This window comes from Muscardinus avellanarius, assembly GCF_963383645.1.
Source record: "Muscardinus avellanarius genome assembly, chromosome: 1".
Lineage (NCBI taxonomy): Eukaryota > Metazoa > Chordata > Mammalia > Rodentia > Gliridae > Muscardinus > Muscardinus avellanarius.
This window is the reverse complement of record NC_137786.1, coordinates 178,787,842-178,803,387: the sequence shown is the minus strand read 5'-3', so window position 1 is coordinate 178,803,387 and position 15,546 is coordinate 178,787,842. Positions and strand designations below refer to the sequence as shown.

Below are 15,546 nucleotides of genomic sequence, written 5' to 3'. Positions count from 1 at the left end.
ACCAGATTCAGTGTCGGTCAGTCCTCAAGGGTTTATTAAGCAATAGAAGAGTCCAGTTGATGTCACCAGAGGGTAGGTATGAAGATGGTCTCCATGGTAACTACTATGGAGTAGTAGAATGACCCGGAGTAGGATTCAGGAGATCATGATTGCAGTCCACAACTGACTCACTGGCTAAATTCTGGGCAAGTCCTTTATTCCTTGGGTCTTAATTTCTTTAATCTGGAAAATAGAAATGGGTGTTATAACTATCAAGTGAGTTCTAAGAGATGTGAAGGTACTCTGTGAAAGAGGAAGTGCCCTACAAATTCAGGGAATAATAATGAATATCTTAAAATAGAAATACAGCAGTTAGGCACAGTGGCACACACCTGTAATCCCAGTACTTGGGAGGCTGAAACAGGAGGATCGCAGGTTCAAGGACAGCTTCAGAAGGAGTGAGACTCTCGGCAACCTAGCGAGACCCTGTTTAAAAATAAAGTCAGGTGTGGTGGCACACGCTTGTAATCCCAGTGCTCGGAGGCTGAGACAGGAGGATTGTAAGTTCGAAGCCAGCCTCAGCTACTTAGTGAGGCTCTCAGCAACTTAGTGAGACCCTGTTTCCAAATAAAATATAAAATAGATCTGGGAGTATGGCCTAGAGGTAGAAAGCCCCGGGGTTCTATCTCCAGTACCAAAAGAAAGAAAGAAAGAAAAAAGACAGACAAATGAAATAGGGCTGGGGGTATAGCTTGGAGGTAAAATGCCTTTGAGTTCAATTCACAGTATCAGGGGAAAAAAATGTCGCTAGGCAAGCCTATAGTAGCAGAGGGTAGAAAGCAGGGGTGGAGGGCTATGGGGAAACTTGAGGGTGGATGCCATGTGTACTTGGAAACACCTGTCCTCTGTCCTCCCAGGTGGAACCCAGACGCCCAGGGCCCATGTTTGCACCTGTTGAATGATGGCCTGAACTATGAGTAAACGGAACTATATGAACATTGCGGTGCAGGAGCCCCCTCTTGACTTCTCCTTCAGAAGCATCCACATCATCCAAGGTCAGCCCACAGAGCTCTGCCCTGCGTCCCCGCCCCGTCACCCCCCACAGCAGGCCCACAGCAGGCCCAGTGAGGAACCAGGTGCCTACTTAAAAGCCTAAGATTCTCCCCATACACGTACAGATTTGCTGTTGTTGTCTTTGGGGGAGAAGAGAGAAGTGGGAGACCCATAATAGGGACTCACATGTTCAACAAGTACTATCACCCCATCCCCTGGCCTCAGTTTTGTCTTGTTTTGTTTTTGTGCATGTTACTGGAGGTGGAACCCAGGGGCTTTCTACCTCCGGGCTATACTCCCAGACCTATTTTATATTTTATTTGGAAACAGGGTCTCACTAAGTTGCTGAGAGCCTCAGTCAGTAGCTGAGGCTGGCTTCGAACCTGTGCGATCCTCCTGTCTCTGTCTCCCAAGCACGGGGATTACAAGCGTGAGCTACCACGCCTGGCTCTCTTTTTTTTTTTTTTTCCTCACAGTATTGGGGATTGAACCCAGGGGCACTCTACCACTGAGGTACATCTCCAGTCCTCTTTATTCTGGGACAAGGTCTAACTAAGTTGCCCAGGCTAGTCTTGAGAAGTTGCTGAGGCTGGCCCTAAACCTGCAATCCTGTCCCAGCCTCCCAAGTACTTGGATTACAAGGTGCACCAGCATGCCTGGCTGACCTTAAGATTTACCCATCTAAGTCATTTGAGAGTTTTCAGGAGGTGTGGGGAGGGAGGCAGGATTAGGAATGTATTCATAAGCAGGAGCATTTTGCCTCAGTATTCCTCCGTCACCTCAGGCCCCAACTGTGGGTCCTGCTCACTCCTTGACTAAGGCACAGAGCCATCTGGTGGATATTGTGTGACTTGCAGCTGAGGAGGAAAGGGAGTTCATGCGGGTGGGGTGGAAGACGTTCATACAGTAACTGTATAGAGAGTATGATGGCTAGCTGGTTGGATTAAGCAAATACTAAATGCTTCCTTTCCCAAAGGTAACTTATTTATTTATTTTTGGTAGTGGGGATTGAACCCAGAGGTAGTCTACTTCCAAGTTATACCCCAAACCAATTTTCTTATTTGGAAACAGGGTCTCACTAAGTTGCAGAGGGCCTCACTAAATTGCTGAAGCTGGCTTCAAACCTATGATCCTCCTGTTTCAGCCTCCTAAGTACTAGAATTACAAGTGTGCACAACCATATCTGGCTCCAGAGGTAACTACACTGATAAAAATAAGGTTTAGGGGCAAAAAGAAAAAGTATATAATCACTTCAGCTAGAACTGGTGTTTCATTCTGGACTTCATTTTAAGAAAGGAATGTCCAGAGCTGGATGTGGTAGGGCATGCTTGTAATCTCAGTACTTGTGAAGTTGAGACAGGAGGATCATAGGTTCAAGGCTAACCTCAACTATTTAGTGAGACCCTTCATAACTTGGTGAGACCCTGCTTCAAAATAAAAAATAAAATAGGACTGGGGGTATAGCTCAGAAATAGAATGCTTCTAAGTTTAATCCTCAGTATTGTAAAAAAAAAAAAAAAAGATGCCGGGCATGGTGACTCATGCTGTTAATCCCAGTACTTAGGGGGCTGACACAGGAAGGATCACAGGTTCGCAGCCAGCCTCAGCTACTTAGGCCCTCTGCAACTTAGTGAGACTCTGTTTCAAAAGAATAAAAAAAACAGGGCTGGGGGTGTAGCTTAGAGGTTCAATCCCCAATACTGCAAAAAAAAAAAAAAAAAAAAAAACACAAAGAAAGAAAATGGAGTGTCCAGCTATACCACTTCTAGGTGTTGTTTAAAGGGACTGAAATCAGAGAACTACAGTAATATATGTTTATCCATGTTCATAGCAGCTCAATTCATAATAGCTAAATTATGGAACATCTGGATTACATAATTATGGATTATGTAATAATGGATTACATAATTATGAGATATCCATACAATGGAATTCTACTCAGCAATAAAGAAAAATTCTAGCCGGGTGTGGTGGCGCACACTTGTAAATCCCCGCGCTTGGGAGGCTGAGACGGGAGGATCGCGCAGGTTCAAAGCCAGCCTCAGCTACTTAGTGAGGCTCTCAGCAACTCAGTGAGACCCTGTTTCCAAATAAAATATAAAATAGGTCTGGGAGTATAGCCCGGAGGTAGAAAGCCCCTAGTTCCACTCCCAGTACCACCAAAATAAAGAAAGAATAAATGTATGTCATTTGCAGGGAAATGGATGAACCTGGAGAACGTCATGCTGAGTGAGATGAGCCAGTCACAGAGAGTGAAGGGTCATGTGTTTTCTCTCATACGCTGAAGCTTAGGGAATAATCAGGATACCAGAGGGACGCCAGATAAAGGAGGAGAAACCTCAGCGGGCTGATCCAGGGACGCGGTCTGGGGAAGGGAGGGCGTAGAGAGAGGATCAATGGAGAAAACACCTCCACCGGCATTATGTACATACGCGAGAATACCAGTGCCAGCCCCCATCCCCTGCATGGAGAAAGTGGGATGGGGCGTGGGCAGGGGCACAGAGCACACCAAGTGCTTGTGCACAGATGTCACTATCACTGTGGCTCACATTATGATGTGAGACCAATGAAAGTATAAAAATAAGTAAAAGAAGGATTTACAAAAGAAAAAAAAATGGAGTGGGGCTGAGTGTGGTAGTGCATGCCTGTAATCCTAGACCCTGCTTCAAAATAAAAACTGGGGTTCAGGGAGTAGCTCAGGGATAAAATGCCCATGGGTTCCATCCCAGTACTGCATAAAAATAAGAGGGTTGAGCTGGGCGTGGTGGTGCACGCTTGTAAACCCAGCATTTGGGAGGCTGAGACTGGAGGATCATGGTTCACGGCCAGCCTCAGCTACTTAGTGAGGCCCTCTGCAACTTAGTGAGACCCTGTTTCAAAATAAAGAATAAAAAATAGGGCAGGGGATGTAGCTCGAGGTAGCCCTGGGTTCAATCCCCAGACCTGCAAAAAATAAAAAATAAAAAACTGGAGGCAGAACACCCCTGGGTTAAATCCCCAGTACCAAAGAGAAAAGGAGGAGAGGGTGGTTGTATATGTCTCTCCTCCTCAGCCAACCTCCTGAGCTGGTTGTTTAGGCTACCTGCTAGTATTTCCTTAACTCTTGATTCACTGCAATCTGGCTTCTGCCCCCAAGCCCTTGCCAAGATTACCAGGGACTTTTCAGTTGCAAAATGATTTTTCAAGCTGGGCTTGGTGGCGCAGGTTTGTAATCCCAATACTTAGGAGGCTGAGAAAGGAGGGTCTCAGGTTTGTGTCCAGCCTCAGCTATTTAGTGAGTTCACAATTTAGTGAAACCTTGTTTCAAAATAAAGAATAAAAATAGGGCTGGAGGTAGAATGCCCCTGGGTTCCATTCTAGTCCATAAGTCCCTGGAACTTTTTAAATTTTTATTTAGTTAAGTTATTTTGCAGTACTGGGATGGAAGCCAGGGGCATTCTACCTCTGAGCTACACCCCCCAGCCCTATTTTTTATTCTTTATTTTGAAACAGCATCTCACTGATTTGCAAAGGTAGTAGCTGAGGCTGTCCACGAACTGCCATCCTCCCATCTCAGCCTCCCAAATGCTGGGATTACAAGTCTGCGCCATCACACTAGGCTTGTTCCAGGAACTTAATCCTATAAACTATCAACTCCCTGAACTAAAACTGTTCTCTCAAGATGGATGTGGTGGTGCACACTTGAATCCTAGTACTTGGGAGGCTGAGACAGGAGGATCACAGGTTCCAAGACAGCTGAGCAAGTAGACTCTCATCAACCTAGCGAGACCGTTTCCAAATAAGAAATAAAATCAGGCTGGTAGTGTAGCTCAAAGGTAGAATGCCTTTGGGTTCAATCCCTAGAACTACCAAAAAATAAAAATCATAGATTCCCAAAATAGGATATTGGTGCTGCCGATTGGGGTGCTAGACTGATCCAGGAGGTGGAGTAGTCTTGGGTGCAAATGGGTGGAGGTGTGTGTGTGTGTGTGTGTGTGTGTGTGTGTGTGTGTGTGTGTGTGTTACCGGGAATGGAACCCAGGGGCATTCTACCTCCAATAATACCCAGCCCTATTTTTTTATTCTTTATTTTAAAACAGGATCTCACTGAGTTCCAAAGGGCCTCACTAAGTAGCTGAGGCTGTCTGCAAACCACGAGCCTCTGGTCTCAACCTCTGAAATGCTAGGATTACAAGCGTGCTCCACCATGCCCGGCTTTGGGGAAAGGTATTGAATAAAAATAAAGGACGGTGGCCAGGTGTGATGGCGTACACTTGTAATCCCATTCCTTGGGAGGCTAAGATTGGAGGATCGCAGGTTCAAAGCCAACCTCAGCAGCTTAATGAGGCACTCAGCAACTTAGTGAGACTTTGTTTGTTTGTTTGTTTATTTATTTATTTATTATGGTGGTACTGGGGGTGGAACCCAGAGGCTTTCTACCTCTGGAATATACTCCCGGACCTTTTTATATTTTATTTGGAAACAGAGTCTCACTAAGTTGCTGCGAGCCTCACTGAATATCTGAGGCTGAGCTTCGAACCTGTGCGATCCTCTTGTCTCAGCCTCCCAAGTGCTGGGATTACAAGCATGCGCCACCATGCCCGGCTAGTGAGACCCTATTTATAAAAAAAAAAATAGGTCTGGGGGTATAGCCCGGAGAAGGCCCCTGGGTTCCACCCCTAGTACCAAAAATAAAAATAAAGAACAGTGGAAGCACACAGGGGGGTGCTGAGAATTTTTTTTTTCCTGAAAAGGGGGCAGTAAGCCATGTTTGGGAATACATGTTTTATTTTCTTTGTGTATATATATGGTACTGGGAACTGAACCCAGACCTAGACCAATTTTATTTTGAAACAGGGTTTCACTAGGTTGCTATGTGACACCATAACTGACTGAAATAAATGCTTAAATACTTTAGTAGCTAAGTGCAGTGGCCTATAAATACTACTACTTGGGAGGGGGAGGCTGAAACAGGAGGATGGTAAGTTTGAGGACAGTCTCAGCAAGTAGTGAGACTCATCAACCTAGCTAGACCCTGTTTCAAAATAAAAATAAAATTGGAGCCGGGCATGGTGGCTGATCCCTGTAATCCCAGCATTCGGGAGGCGGAGACTGGAGGATCACGGTTTGCGGATAGCCTCAGCTACTACTTAGTGAGGCCCCTTGCAACTCAGTGAGACCCTGTTTTGAAAAAAAGAATAAAAAAATAGGCTGGGGATGTAGATCGGAGGTAGAATGCCCTTGGGTTCCATCCCCAGTACTGCAAAAAATATAATTAATAATAATAATAATAATAATAATAATAATAATAATTATGGTTGGGGTATACCTCAGGAAGAATGCCTCAAGTTTAATCTCCTGTACCACATTTTTTTTTTTTTTTTTTTTTTACGGGCTGGAAAACTGGGTATGATGGCACATGTTTATAATCCCAGTTCTTGGGAGGCTGAGACAGGAGGATCACAAGATTGTGGCCAGCTTCAACTACTTAGTGAGGCCTTCTGCAACTTAGTGAGACTCCATTTCAAAAACAGAATAAAAAACAAGGCTGGGTGTGTAGCTAGGAGGTAGAATGCCCCTGAATACAGTCCTCATTCACACACTCACACACACACACGGCTGGGGAGCCAGGAGTTGTAGCACACACCTCTAATCCCAATCACAGGTTAGCAGTCAGCCTCTGCAACATAATGAGGCGCTTTCAAAATTTTAAAAAATGGGACTAGGGGTATAGCTCAGAGCTAGATTTCTCCTGGGTTCAATCCCCAAAAATATATGCACACTTGGGAGGCTGAGGCGAGAGAAGCGCATATTCAAGGCCTGCCTGGTCAACTTAGTGAGACCCTATCTCAGAACAAAGGAAGGACTAGGGCTATTTATAATCCCAGTTCTTGGGAGGCTGAGACAGGAGGATCACAGGATTGCAGCCAGCTTCGACTACTTAGTGAGGCCCTCTATCACTAAGCTCAGTGATAGAGCATTTGCCTCGCATGTGTGAGGCCCTGGGTTCAACCCCCAGCACCACAAAAACAAACTCGTTATTGGCTTCTGTCTCCTTTTCCCTGCATGTCCCCCTTGTGCACCGTGCAGGAACCACCCGTTCTGCCTCTGCCTCTGTTCGTACTGTTCCCATCCTTTTACCCTTCTTTCCCCGCTATCCCCTAGGCCCTGAGATCCAGCTCAGGTCCCCTTCCCTGGGAAACTCCCCAGAGCCCAGCACAGGCCTCTCCTGTGCTGCCAGTCTGTAGCGCTCTTTGCACTCGGTCAGTTTTGTCTCCATCTTGCCCGTGAGCTCTCCAGCCACAAATACCTGCTTCATCCCTGTCCTGCTGCTCATTCACATCCTGGCATAGACTGTCTCTGGTTTTATTCACCATCTCCGGTTTCTGGCACACCCCGAAGCTCACCACTGATGGGAGAGAGGGAAAACATCGGAGTGCCACTGAAGTGAATTCTAGAGGCTCCACTACTGGATGATTCTAGACTTTTGTGCCATTATCTTCATGGTTCACACCCAACTCCGTTTTGTTTTTGTTTTGTTTTGTTTTAATGGTACTGAGGATGGAACCTAGGGCCCTTCTACCTCAGAGCTACACCCCCATATTATTTTATTCATTTATTTTGCGGTACTGGGGATGGAAACCAGGGACATTCTACCTCCAAGCTACATCCCCCCCCCCAGCCCTCTTTTTTAGTCTTTATTTTGAAACAGGGTCTCACTAAGTTGCGGAGGGCCTAAGTAGCTGAGGATGTCCGTGAACCGCGATCCTCCAGTCTCAGCCTCCTGAATGCTCGGATTACATATGCACCACCATGCCTGGCTAGTCTTTTTAATTTTGAAACAGGGTCTCACTGAGTTGTAAAAGGCCTTGCTAAGTAACTGAGGCTGTCCCCAAACCATGATCCTCCAGTCTCCTTCTCTCAAATGCTGGGATTACAAGCATATGCCACCACGCCCAGCTCCAGCCCTATTTTTTAATTCTTCATGTTGAAACAGGGTCTCACTGAGTTCCAAAGGGCCTAAGTAGCTGAGGCTGTCTGCAAACCACAATCCTGTCTCAGCCTCCCGAATGCTGGGATTGCAAGTGTGCACTATCATGCCCAGCCTATTCTTTATTTTTGAAACAGGTCTCACTAAGTTACAGAGGGCCTAAGTAGCTGAGGCTGGCAGTGAACCTGCAAGCCTTCTGTCTCAGCCTCCCAAGTACCAGGATTACAAGCGTGCACTACCACACCCGGCCCAATTCTAGATCTTAAGTTTCCTGTGTGTGTGTTACTCTGGATTTGAATCCAGTGGCATTCTACCTCCGATCTACACTCTCAGCCCTATTTTTTTTTTTTTTTGGTGGTACTGGGGTTCCTGGAAGCCCTTCTACCTCCGGGCTACACTCCCAGACCTACTTTTTACATTTTTTTATTTGGAAACAGGGTCTCCTAAGCCAACGCGCGCGGCTGGCTTCGAACCTGCGTGATCCTCCTGTCTCTGCCTCCCAAGCGCGGGGATTACAAGCGTGCGCCACCACGCCCGGCATCAGCCCTATTTTTTTTATTTTGAAAGTCTCACTAGGTTGATGAGTCTCACTGCTTGCTGAGGCTGTCCTCAAACTTGTGATCCTCCTATATCAGCCTCCCAAGTACTGAGATTACAGGCCTGTGCCACAACATCAGGCTCGGTCTCCTCATTTATAAAATGGGAGTAGAAGCCAAGGATGGTGGCATAGGCCTGTAATCCCAGTACTTGGGAGGCTGAGATAGGAAGATCGAAGTTCATGGCCAGCCTCAGCAATTTATGCCATCTTCAACTTAGTGAGACCCTGTTTCAAAAATAGAAAATGAAGCCAGGTGTGATGGTGCATGTTTATTATCCCAGTACTTGGGAGGGTGACATAGGAGGATCATGGTTCGTGGACAGCCTCAGCTACTTAGTGAGGCCCTTTGCAACTCAGTGAAATCGTTTCAAAGTAAAGAACAAAGAAACAGGGCTGGGGGTGTAGCTCAGAGGTAGAATGCTTCTGAGTTCCATCCCCAGTACCACACACACACACACACACACACACACACACACACACACACACACACACAGTTAGGCATGGTGGTACATGCCTATAATCCCAGCACTTGGGAGTCTGAGACAGAAAGATTGCAGGTTTGGGGATAGCCTCAGCAACTTAGGCTTTCATCAACTTAGCAAGACCCTGTTTCCAAATAAAAAATAAAACAGGGCTTGGGGGTATAGTCTGGAGGTAGAATGCCCCTGGATTCCATTCAGGTACCTTACACACACAAAGCTGGGCATGGTGGTTCACCCCTATGATCCCAGTACTTGGGAGGCTGAGACAGGAGGATTACAGGTTTGAGGCCAGCCTCAGCTACTTAGTGAGGCCCTCTGCAACTCTGTGAGACCCTGCTTCAAAATAAAGAATAAAAAATAGGGCTGGGTGTATATCTCTGAGGTAGAATGCCCCCTAGGTTCCATCTCCAGTACTGCAAAAAAAAAATTAAATAAATAAAAATAGGACTGGGGGACATAGCTTAGAGGTAGACTGTACCTGGGCCCAATCTCCTGTACAAATAAATAAATAAATAAATAAATAAATAAATAAATAGGACTAGGGTGTAGTTCAGAGGGAAAATGCCCCTGGGTTCAATCTCCAATACCACCACAACAAAATAAAATTAAATAAACTAAAACAGGAGTTTGCTCTATCCCCATGCCCACACACGGGTAGTAGAGTTTTCAGTACAAGACATGTCTGACCTGAAAAGCCAAGAGTTTGGGGTGGTGTTTGCCCTGTCTAAACTTACTCTGCGTGCGGAGTCTAGGGGACGAGGGTCACACTCGAAGTCTGTCCAGCTACCGCTGGGGATGCTCAGCTAGTCTGGACGCCAGCCTTCCTCCTTCCAGAAAAGCCAAGGTGATATACTCAGGCCTCCCTTGCCCCTCACAGATCTGCTGAGTGAGGAGCCAAGGCCAGGGCTGCGGCCGCTGAAGCACTCCAAGTCTGGGAAGTCAGTGACCCAGACCTTGTGGCTGAACAACAACGTCCTCAACGAGCTAAAAGACTTCAGCCAGGTGGCTTCACAGCTACTGGAGTACCCAGAAAACCTAGCCTGGATCGACCTGTCCTTCAACGACCTGACTTCCATCGACCCTGTGAGTCTCGGCCCTAGGAATGAAGGGGGTGGCACAGCCGCTCTGTCCACCCCCGCCTCTGCACACCTGACCTGCTTGTTACCAAGGGAGCGTGGTGTAGGCGCAGCGCACGGCCACCGATGCCGGTTCACATCATGGGCTTGCCTGTGTGACGCTGGACAAGCTACTTCAACTTCTCAAAACCCAGCCGTCCAGGCTGAAAAGGGGGGTAATATACCAGCCTCGTAGAGCTGTGCTAAGGATGTGAGAAGATAGAAGAACCTAGCAGCATATCAATGGCTAAAGCAAAATTGTAGCTGTCATCAGAGGGCGCCTACTATACCTTGAGTTCTGCTATGGGAGAGATAGCTAGAGAAGTGCAGCGCTGCGAATTGATGGGCTTTGAGAAGCAGGGACTGTTCTAGGGTTGTGGTCTCGATTCAACTGGTACTTCAGAAGTTTCTCTTATGTTCTTAGCACCACACCCTGTATTCCTGTGCCCCGCTGTGATAAGACTCTTAGGTCACCCAAACCAGGAAGGTCTTCAGTAAAGGGGCAAGGAAGGCCCAATTGCCACCGACGGGCCAGGCCACGGCTTTCCTGTCCCCCTAGCCAGGCATGACAGTGCTGGGGCCCACACCTCCTGCCCCAGATCACAGCCGCTTCAGTGGCATGGCCCTATGTCCTGGAAAGGCAATGCAACTAACTTAGAATTGTTCTGTGTAGCTGTGAATTTCGGAGTAGAAGGCAAGTTGCCCCCCAAACTCTTCCTCCTTCACCAGCGAGTTCATTGTGAGTAGAGATTCAAGGTCCTGTCCAGCCTGGCTTCAATTTCCTCCCTAACAGGTACTAACAACTTTCTTCAACCTGAGCGTCCTCTACCTCCATGGCAACAGCATCCAGCGCTTGGGGGAGGTGAATAAGTTAGCCGTCCTTCCTCGACTCCGGAGCCTGACACTCCATGGGAACCCCATAGAGGAAGAGAAGGGGTACAGGTAAGTGTCCCCTCCTGGAGCAGGGGTCCAGCTGGGCTCCCCTAAGGGATCAAGGAAGGGGAAACAATTCACAACCCTCTTCATGAGAACCAGAGACCAGACTTCTGAGCATTTCTCGCCCTCAGGATGAACCCATTTTCCCCCATGCCATATTCGAATCCCTCCAGTTCCTTGCAGTCAGTGGAAACAGCAACCGGTGGAGGGCAAGGGGATTCTGGTGGGAGGCTGGCCCCCAGCCCAAGTCTTCCCCACAGGCAATATGTGCTGTGCACCCTGCCCCGTATCACCACGTTCGACTTCAGTGGGGTCACCAAAGCAGACCGCACCACAGCTGAAGTCTGGAAACGCATGAACATCAGGCCCAAGAAGCCCCGGGTCAAACAGGAGGCTCTCTGAGGTTCCCGGGACCCCAGCAGTCCTGAAGGCCTGAGGATGGCTTGACAATAAATGATTTGAGCTGTCCCACAGATGAGCGGTCACTTGTACTTTGTGGAGTGTCCTCCGACTCCGGCCACCACAGCAGCTCTGTATTTTCACTGACAGAACCTGGGTTTACATGTGGCCTTGGGAAACTCAGGAAGCCTCTCGGGGCCCCTTGGTACTCTGCAGTTTATATTATCATGGGATTAGAGGGCAGTAGTTCTCAAATTATTCAGTATGCCAGCTCTGTGAAGCTGGCCCAGAATATGGGCTAGACCCATTTTACTCAGATTTTTTTTTTTTTTTTTTTTTTTTTTTTTTTTTTTTTTTTTTTTTGCGGGCCTGGGGATGGAACCCAGGGGCATTCGACCTCCGAGCTACACCCCCTGCCCTATTTTTTATTCTTTATTTTGAAACCTGGTCTCACTGAGTTGCAGAGGACTTCACTAAGTAGCTGAGGCTGTACACAAACCATGATCCTCCAGGTCTCAGCCTTCCGAATGCTGGGATTACAAGTGTGTGCCACCACGCCCGGCTAGAATTTTTTTTTTTTTTGTATTGGAGATTGAACATAGGGGCATTCTACCTCCAAGTTACAAACCCAACCCTATTTTTTATTCTTTATTTATTTATAAACCAGCCCTTTTTATTTATTTATATATTTTTTTGTGGTAGTGGAGATGGAACCCAGGGGCATTTTACCTCTGAGCAACACCACCAGCCCTATTTCTTATTCTTTATTTTGAAACAGAATTTCACCAAGGCTGTCTGCGAAGCGCAATCCTCCTGTCTCAGCCTCCCAAATGCTAGGATTACAAGCGTGCACCACCATGCCTGGTGATTTTTTTTTTTTTTTTTTTTTTTTTTTTTTACTGGGGATGGAACCCCAGGGGCATTCTATCTCCAAGGTACACCCCAGCCCTATTTTTTATTCTTTATTTTGAAACAGGGTCTAAGTAGCTGAGGCTAGCCTCAAACCTGCAATCCTCTTGTCTCAGCCTCCCAAGTACTGGGATTACAAGTGTGTGCCACCACATCTAGCTCTGGCTGTTTTTTGTTTGTTTTTTAATTTTGAAACAGGGTCTCGCTAGGTTGATGAGTCACTACTTGCTGAGACTGTCCTCGAACCTGTGATCCTCCTGTCTCAGCCTCCCAAGCACTGGGATTACAGGCATGCACCACCACCTCTGGCTACTCTTAATGTTTAATATGTTGGGATTCTGTGCAAGTTTTCATTTATAAGAAAAAAATTTTTTGTGTGGTACTGGGAATTGAACCCATGGGCATTCTACCTCTGAGCTGAACCCCAGCCCAATTTTATTTTGTTTTAAAACAGGATCTGGCTAGCCGGGCATGGTGGCACACTTGTAATCCCCGTGCTTGGGAGGCTGAGACAAGAGGATTGCGCAGGTTTGAAATCAGCCTCAGCTGGCTTAAGAGACCCTGTTTCCAAATAAAAAAATATAAAATAGGTCTGGGAGTGTAGCTTGGAGGTAGAAGGCCCCTGGGTTCCATCCCCAATACCACCAAAAAAAAAAAAAAAAAAAACCAGGATCTGGCTAGGTAGCTGAGTCTACTTGCTGATACTGTCCTCTAACCTGTGATGATCCTGTTTCAATCTCCCAAATACTGGAATTACAGGCATGTCCCACCATACCCAGCTGATGAAAAGAATTTTGTTTAAAAATTGCTATTGTCCCCAGAAGGGCTTGGTCTCCCCTATCTCCAGGGCTGTTGGTAATTCCACTGAGCCTGGGGCAGGGTCCCCAATAGTCATAGCTGCCTCAGATTCAAGTCTGTTTATCTTTGGACAATATTTCCATTGCTGGAGGAAGAAGAAAATCTTTTTCTTTTTCCTTTGGTACTGGGGATTGAACCCAGGGGGTACTGGGGATTGAACCCAGGGTCATTCTACCTCCAAGTTACAAACCCAACCCTATTTTTTATTCTTTATTTAATTTTTTGGTGGTACTGGGGTTCCTGGAAGCCCTTCTACCTCTGGGCTACACTCCCAAACCTATTTTATATTTTGAAACAGGGTCTCTTAAGCCAACACAGCTGGCTTTGAACCTGTGCGATCCTCCTGTCTCCGCCTCCCAAAAGCAGGGATTACAAGCGTGCGCCACCATGCCCGGCTTTATTCTTTATTTTGAAACAAGGTCTCACTGAGTTGCAAAGGGCATAAGTAGCTGAGGCTGCCCAGGAACTGCGATTCTTCTGTCTCAGCCTCCCAAAGGCTGGGATTACAAGCGTGCATCACCACACCCCACTGCCTCAGCCCTTTTTTTTTTGGGGGGGGGGGGTTTCTGGAGATGGAACCCAGGGGCATTTTACCTCCGACCTATACCCCCAGCCCTACTTTTTATTCTTTATTTTGAAAAACGGTCTCACTGAATTGCAGAGGGCCTCACTAAGTAGCTGAGGCTGTCCGCGAACCGCAATCCTATCTCAGACTCCTGAATGTTGGGATTACAAGCGTGTGCCACCATGCCCAACTGCCTCAGCCTTTTAAAAAACTTTTTATTTATTTTGAAACTGGGCATGGTTGCAGATACCTCTAATCCCAGTACTTGGGGCTGAGACAAGAGGATCACAAGTTGGAGGACAGCCTCAGCAAGTAGTGAGATTCTCATCAATTTAGTGAAACCCTGTTTCAAAATAAACGTTAGAGCCGGGCATGATGGTGCACACTTGTAATCCCAGCATTCAGTAGGCTGAGACCAAAGAATCGCAGCTTCCAGACAGCCTCAGCTACTTAGTGAGACCTTGTTTCAAAAAAATAAAGAATAGCCAGGTGTGGTGGCACATGCCTGTAATCCCAGTACTTGGGAGGCTGAGACAGGAGGATCACACAGGTTCGAAGCCAGCCTCAGCTATTAGTGAGGCACTCAGCAACTTAGTGAGACCCTGTTTCAAAATAACATATAAGCCGGGCGTGGTGGCGCACATTTGTAATCCCAGCGCTTGGGAGGCGGAGACAGGAGGATCGCGCAGGTTCGAAGCCAGCCGCGCGCGCTGGTTTTGGAGACCCGGTTTCTAAATAAAAATATAAAAAAATAGGTCTGGGAGTGTAGCCCGGAGGTAGAAGGGCTTCCAGGAACCCCAGTACCACCAAATAAATAAATAAATAAATAAATAATAACATAAAATAGGGGCGTAGCCCAGAGGTAGAGGCTCCTGGGTTCCACACAGGACCACAAAATAAATAAATGAATAAATAAATAAATAGGGCAGGGGGTGTAGCTCAGAGGTAGAATGCCCCTGGGTTCTACCCTCAGCACTGCAAAACTAACTAAATATATATATATATATATGGCTGGAGGTGTATCTCAAATGCATCTCAAATGCCCCGAGTTCAATCCCCAGTTTAAAAAAAAAAAAAAATTAGTCTAGGTCAATTCTTAGCTAAGACCTAGACCCCTGTTCCTGCATTTTTCTCTCTCGCTCTCTTTTTAGTACTAGGGATTGAACCCAGGGGCATTCTATCTCCAAGCTTACCTTCAGCCCTTTTTTTGTTTTTTTTTTTTTCTGGTGGTACTGGGGATGCAGGCTACACTCCCAGACCTATTTTATATTTTATTTGGAAACAGGGTCCCGTAAGCCAGCGCAGCTGGCTTCGAACCTACGCAATCCTCCTGTCTTGTCTCCCAAGCATGGGGATTACAAGCGTGTGCCACCACGCCCAGCAACCTTCAGCCCTTTATTTTTTATGATGAATCAGGGTCTCACTAAGTCGTTGAGGCTGGCCTTCAACCTCTGACCCTCCTTTTTTGAAGTACTGATATTGCAGGCGCGTGTCACCATGCCCGGCTGAGATTCCTTTGACGTGTCTCCCCCCACCTCGTTGCTCACAGACTTGAGTAGGCAAAAGTAAGTAGTAGGATGGTGGGGAGGACAGAGGGGCTAGAACAGCACACAAATGAATACCCTTTTTTTTTTAATTGAGGGTGACAAACAAAAACAAAAAGAAAAAAGACCAAACATGTA

General features: G+C 46.8%; 1 protein-coding gene across 1 annotated transcript; it reads left to right on the top strand.

The window, feature by feature from the left end:
* Nucleotides 1-952: 952 nt before the first annotated feature.
* Nucleotides 953-11,535, top strand: LRRC51 (leucine rich repeat containing 51; the record flags this gene model as incomplete). The annotated part of the gene is made up of 4 exons (XM_080718993.1): nt 953-1,034; nt 9,960-10,165; nt 10,991-11,139; nt 11,394-11,535. The coding sequence occupies 4 exons, from the start codon at nt 953-955 to the stop codon at nt 11,533-11,535; spliced, it is 579 nt and encodes a 192-aa protein (XP_080575119.1).
* Between the last annotated feature and the right edge of the window lie 4,011 nt (nt 11,536-15,546).